Here is a 6,000-nt window from a genome sequence, read left to right as displayed (position 1 = left end):
AGAAACAAATTCAAGAACAGCTTCTTCCCCACTGCTGTCAGACTTTTCAACGGACCTCTCAAATGATAACTCTGATCTCTCTCCCTGCACCTTCTCTACGCTGTAACACTGCGTTCTGCGCTCTATTCTGCTACCCTGATGTACTTTGTATTGTACAATCTGCCCGAAGAGTGTGCAAAGCAATACTTTTCACTGTATTTCAGTTCATGTGACAACAATAAATCAAATCTAATAAATCACATCAAATCAACTTTGCTCATATCACACTAGCTCCCAATCTCCTACTTAGGCTTCTATTTCACAGTGTCCTACTCTCTCACCATATAAAGCAGCGAAATCAAACTGTGCTGTCTTTATGCAATGCATGAAACTCTTCACTCTCCATGCATTGGATAACAGAGAGGTTGCAGCACGGAAGAGGCCACGAAACCATCATGACTGAACTGGCTGAATAAATTAACTACTTATTCAAATCTTACTTTGTAGCAGCTGTTCTGCAGGCTACTGCTTTCAGGACCAAATCCAGACTGCTCTCAAACTGGGCGGTGAATTCCAGACAGCCAGCACCCTCTGAGCAAAAACAATTTTCCTCATGTCTCCTCTAATCATAGAGTCATTGAATCATATAGCATAGAACCAGGCCCTTTGGCCCACCAAATCTATGCCTAAATCAAGCACCAATCTGCCTAATTCCATTGATCTGCAATTGGCCCATTGCTTACTGTGCCCTGGTATTTTAAGAGCTCATCCAGATGCTACTTAAATGTTTTGAGAGAATTTCTGCCTCCACTATCCTCTCAGACAGCAGGTTCCAGATTTCTGTCACCCTCTGGTGAAAACATTTTTCCTCAGGTCCCCTTTAAACCATTTACTCTCCACCTTAATCATATGACCTCTGATCTTCACCGTATCTGCCATTGTGAAAAGATTCTGATGATCTGCTCTATCTCTGCCTCTCAAAATTTTGTATACCTCAATCAGATAGTGAGTTTTGAGAAGATTTGTAGCTCAGGTTGAGGCTCTGAATGTAGGTTTGCTTGCTGAGAGGGAAAGTTGGTTTTCAGACATTTCGTCAACATCATTAGTGAGCCTCTGGATGAAGCACTAGTGGTATGGCCCGTTTTTTATTATGTGTTTAGGTTTCCTTGAGTCGATGATTACATTTCCTGTGGTGATGTCATTACCTATCCTTTTTCACAGGGGGTGGTAAATGGGATCCAAGTCAATGTGTTGTTGATAGAGTTTTGGTTGGAATGCCATGCTTCTAGGAATTCTCACGCGTGTGTCTGTTTGGCTTGTCCTAGGATGGATGTATTGTCCTAGTCAAAGTGGTGTCCTTCCTCATCTGTATGTTAAGATACTAGTGAGATAATAGTGGCAATGAACACTAACTAGCCACAAAAAGAAATGACCCACTCTAACTAGTATCTTAACATACAGATAAGGAAGGGCACCACTTTGACTGGGACAACACATCCATCCTAGGACTAAAAACATGAGAATTCCTAAAAGCATGGCCTTCCAGCTGGAACTGTATCAACAAGCACATTAACTTGGAACCCATTTATCACTCACTGAGAAAAAGAACAGGAAATGACATCACCAACCCAAAGAAACCTAAACACAAATAAAAAGCGGGCCATACCACCAGAGCTTCATCCAGAGGCTCACTGACGATGTTACCTAGTATGGTGACAAAACATCTGAAAACCAACCTTCCAGCTCAGTGAGCAAACTTACATCCAGTGCCTCAATCAGATTTTCCCCTCTGCCTCCTCTGCTCCAAGGGAAACAAACCCAGCCTATCCAGTCTCTTCTCATAATTGAGACTTTCCATCCCATGCAATATCCTGCTGAATCTCCGGTATAAATCACATCCTTCCTATAGTGTGGTGACCAGAACCGCATCTGTGGCCTATGAAGTTGTAATAAGACTTCCTTGCTCCTTTTTCAATCTTCTGGGTAATGAAGGCAAACATCCCTGTCCACCTATACTGACACCTTCAGGGATTCTATGGACTTGTACACCAAGTTCTCTTTGTTCCTCAGAACTCTCTCGGGGTCACCCATTCATCATGTATTTCCTTCCCTTATTAGATCTCCCAACATCCCACCTCACAATTCTGAGAAATAAAATTCCCTCTGCCATTGCTCTGCCCAATTTATCAACTGATCGATATCAGGTTGTAACTTGAGAGCATCCCCCTCAATATTAGCAACACCAATTTTTTTTTAATCTTGATTGGAGAGGAGATGATAATCGTATAGGAGAAACTGAGGACTGTAGATGCTGGAGATCAGAGTTGAGAGTGTGGTGCTGGAAAAGCACAGCCAGTTAGGCAGCATTCGAGGGGCAGGAGAGAAGCATTCCTGATGAAGATAATCTTATAACTATACATTGAAACACACAGTTTTTAAACAAACTTTGTATATAAGAAAGCAATATTCTAACCCATACACTTCGTATAATAATCAATATTCACAGTACCTGTTCTAAATTTAAATGGTTTTCATTCCATTAATATAGTGTCCACCTTAGCATTTCAAAATTTTCCAGTTATTAGTCCTAATAGCAAATTAATGCAAAGTCCACACCATATGAATTCCAACTGGGGTTTGATTAGAACCTCTCACTGCTGACTCGTTTATTAAATTCCCAGAGTTATGATTGGCAAATGTAAAAACCATTAAGTGTGATGGTTACTTAAATAAAGTGGAAATAATGTTATGATAGATCACAATTATTTGGGAATTTGCTGTTTAAGCCTTTCCTTCAGATCAAGCTGTCCACCAGATTCCTGGAAATGGTGTTTTATTGAATAACCTCCTAAGAAACACACACTGGAAACTGACAGGCAAGACAGCAGCAGCAACTGGGAATTTTCAGCGGATAAAATGACAGGGAGGGTGCTTTTCCAAATTAACAGCTGCAAATACGGAGGAAGGCCAAGCATCGAAATGTAAACGGAGAATCTCCCGCTGAAGTTACACTGGGGAGAAAATTCCTGGGAAAAGTTTCTATCAGAAGGCAACGGAGTCGTGAAACCTTGTTTGTGATTGTGGACAAGTGCTAGGGAAAAAAACATTTATATCAACTCCAATAGAAAATAATTAAAACTTGAAACTGAAATTTGTCAGGGACCAGTATTCACTCAGAATACAACTACTGTTCTATACATTTGTGATTAGCCATGAACTACAGTTACATGTATCAAATTAATTGCTTCTTTGAAAGCTAAAATGCATACCCATTGATGTCTTCAATTCCCATAAATGACCGTATTACTTCGGGTAGTTCATACTTGACTATGAAGAGGTAACTTGACATAGCTGTAACGGGAATGGTTTTGTTAGGTACACTACTGTCAAAACTGTCACTTCACTCAGTTTTAAGAAAACATTTCTAAGGGGAAAGGAATTTGACAAAATAATTTAGATCTACTTTCGAGAATGCCAGGGAATGATTATGCACATCATCAGTGTACTCCTGAATAAAACCCGCCAACAAAATTTATTTGGTTGTTTCGTGGAAACGTTTAGATTGCTCAGTAACAGCAGTGTGTACCACTTACACAATCCACTGCGGAAATTCACCAAATCTCCGTAGACAGCACCTTCCAAACCCATGACCACCTCCATCTGGAAGGATAAGGGCAGCAGATACATGGGAATACCCTGCAAGTTCCCCTCCAAGCCACTCACTATCTTGACTTGGAAATATATCACCAGTCCCTCGGTGTCTCTGGGCCAGTAATGCTATTGTGGGTAACATTTTATAGAAATTAGAAGCAGGAGTATGCTATTCAGTCCTTTGAGTCTGATCCACCACTTAATGTGATCACAGCAGATCCTCAATGTCATGTTCCTGCTTTCTCCCCATAACCTTTACTATCTAAATTTTTATCAGCGTCTTTCCTGAATATACTCAAATGACCCGGCCTCCATAAATATCCGTAGTAGTGAATTCCACAGGGTGACCACCCACTGAGAAGAAATGTCATCTCAGTTCTAAGTGCCCTCCCCCCGCATCCTGAGACTGTGTCCCCTGGTTCTAGACTCCCCAAGATGGAAAATATTCGCCCCGCATCTAGTCTGTCCAGTCCTGTTCCAATTTTCTACAATTCAATCCAATCCTTTTTCATTCTTCTAAACCCTAGTGAACACAGACACTGGTAAGTCAGTGTTTAAACAAGAGTAAATGTGGGGTTAGGGAGAGAGGGTGGGGCGGGGGGAGCTGAGTCTGGGTGGGATTCTCTTCAGAGGGAATGGAGTGGCTCGGTGGCTCAGTGGTTAGCACTGTTGCCTCACAGCACCAGGGACCCGGGTTCAATTCCAGCATTGGACGACCGTCTATATGGAGTTTGCACGTTCTCCCAGTGTCTGCATGGGTTTCCTCCAGGTGTTCCAGTTTACTCCCACAATCCAAAGATGTGCAGGACAGGTGAATTGGCCAGACTAAATTGCCCAGTGTTAGGTGCCCTAGTCAGGGTTAAATGTAGGGAAACAAGTCTGGGTAGGTTACTCTTCGCAGGCTCAGTATGGACTTGTTGGGCCTAAGGGCCTGTTTCCACGCTATAGGGAATCTAATTTAACCTGAGTGTAGACTTGATGGGCTAAATGGCCTCTTTCCCCACTGTAGGGATTCTATGAATGTCTCTTCATACTTGCAGGGAATGAACAGCAGTGGTTCAAGAAGGAAACTCACCATTACCTCCTGAAAGGGGACTAGGGATGCGCAATAAATGCTGGCCCAACCAGCACTGCCCACAGCTTATGAATAAATAAGTAAAATATTTTTTGTCAGGGGAAATGAGAATAGAAATAAATCATAATTAAAAAGAAAATAACAACACACACAGGACAAAGTACTGCTTCATGTACTGGATAATCTAGCTATAACCTGGCAATATCCACAAGGTTCACCTCATGTAGAATTACATTTGTCAGCAAGCTATATAGAGAATTCTGCCTAACATGGTGTAATGGGAGAGATGAGTTTTCTGGAGTTTGACCTTGCTGCATTGGACTGCCTAGACGGTGAAAAATGAGAAACAGACAGCGATGAATGCATGATGAAGGGCTTTTGCCTGAAACGTCAATTTTACTGCTCCTCGGATGCTGCCTGAACTGCTGTGCTCTTCCAGCACCACTAATCCAGAATCCATGAATGCATGCACATCAGGGAACTTGCTGAATCTGCCATGTAATGAGCTAAGTGGATAAGGAATCAAACACTTCAAATTTGGGATGGTGCAGAATTAGGCCAACTTACCCACTGATTGAGCTGAAGTTTCAGGTATTCATTCACAGGATAGAGGGTGTTGCTGGCTAAGCCACATTGCTGTGGGTCTGTCAAGGATCAGACCAGGTAAGGATTGCAGTTTCCTTCCCTAAAGGGCATTACTGAACTGGAAATGCTTTTCCTGACAATTGACAATGATCTCATAGTCATCAATAGACTCTTAATTCCAGATTCTTATCGAATTCAAATTCCACCATCTGCCCTGGTGGGGGTCAAACCCAGGTACCTGGAACACTACCTGGGTCTCTTGATTAACAGGGAGAAAGTGAGGACTGCAGATGCTGCAGAATCAGAGTCAAACATGTGGCGCTGGAAAAGCACAGCAGGTCAGGCAGCTTCCGAGGAGCAGGAAAATTGATATTTCGAGCATAAGCTCTTCATCCGGAATGGGCTTATACCCGAAACGTCGATTCTCCTGCTCCTTGGATGCTGCCTGACCTGCTGTGCTTTTCCAGCGCCACACTTTTTGTCTCCGAATTAACAGTCCAATGATAATACCACTAGGTCATTGCCTGTTTGTACTCAGTTTTGTGAAAGTCATTGATTCATTGAATGTGTTAGTGCGACTTACCTGCAGGCTTTAAAAATTTTACCACATTTTATTTCACATAAAAAATCTTTACAGGTGCACTTGTTCCAATTTTGTTTTAATTGGAGATGCTAAAATGATTGTTCATTTATGTGTACGTGGGATGTGA

The 6,000-nt window shown here is 42.1% G+C and overlaps 1 protein-coding gene across 2 annotated transcripts in view; it reads right to left on the bottom strand.

Moving 5' to 3' along the window:
- Positions 1-6,000, bottom strand: part of LOC122559311 (sodium-coupled neutral amino acid transporter 4-like) — a 70,462-nt gene that overhangs the window by 24,990 nt on the left and 39,472 nt on the right. For both annotated transcript variants that reach the window (XM_043708671.1, XM_043708670.1), the window contains exon 8: positions 3,249-3,330. In XM_043708671.1, the coding sequence (XP_043564606.1) occupies positions 3,249-3,330 (82 nt within the window). The remainder of the gene's footprint in view (positions 1-3,248; positions 3,331-6,000) is intronic.

This window comes from Chiloscyllium plagiosum, chromosome 19 (genome assembly GCF_004010195.1).
Source record: "Chiloscyllium plagiosum isolate BGI_BamShark_2017 chromosome 19, ASM401019v2, whole genome shotgun sequence".
NCBI lineage: Eukaryota > Metazoa > Chordata > Chondrichthyes > Orectolobiformes > Hemiscylliidae > Chiloscyllium > Chiloscyllium plagiosum.
Note: the sequence above shows the minus strand (reverse complement) of the source record. Positions and strands in the feature narration are given on the sequence as shown.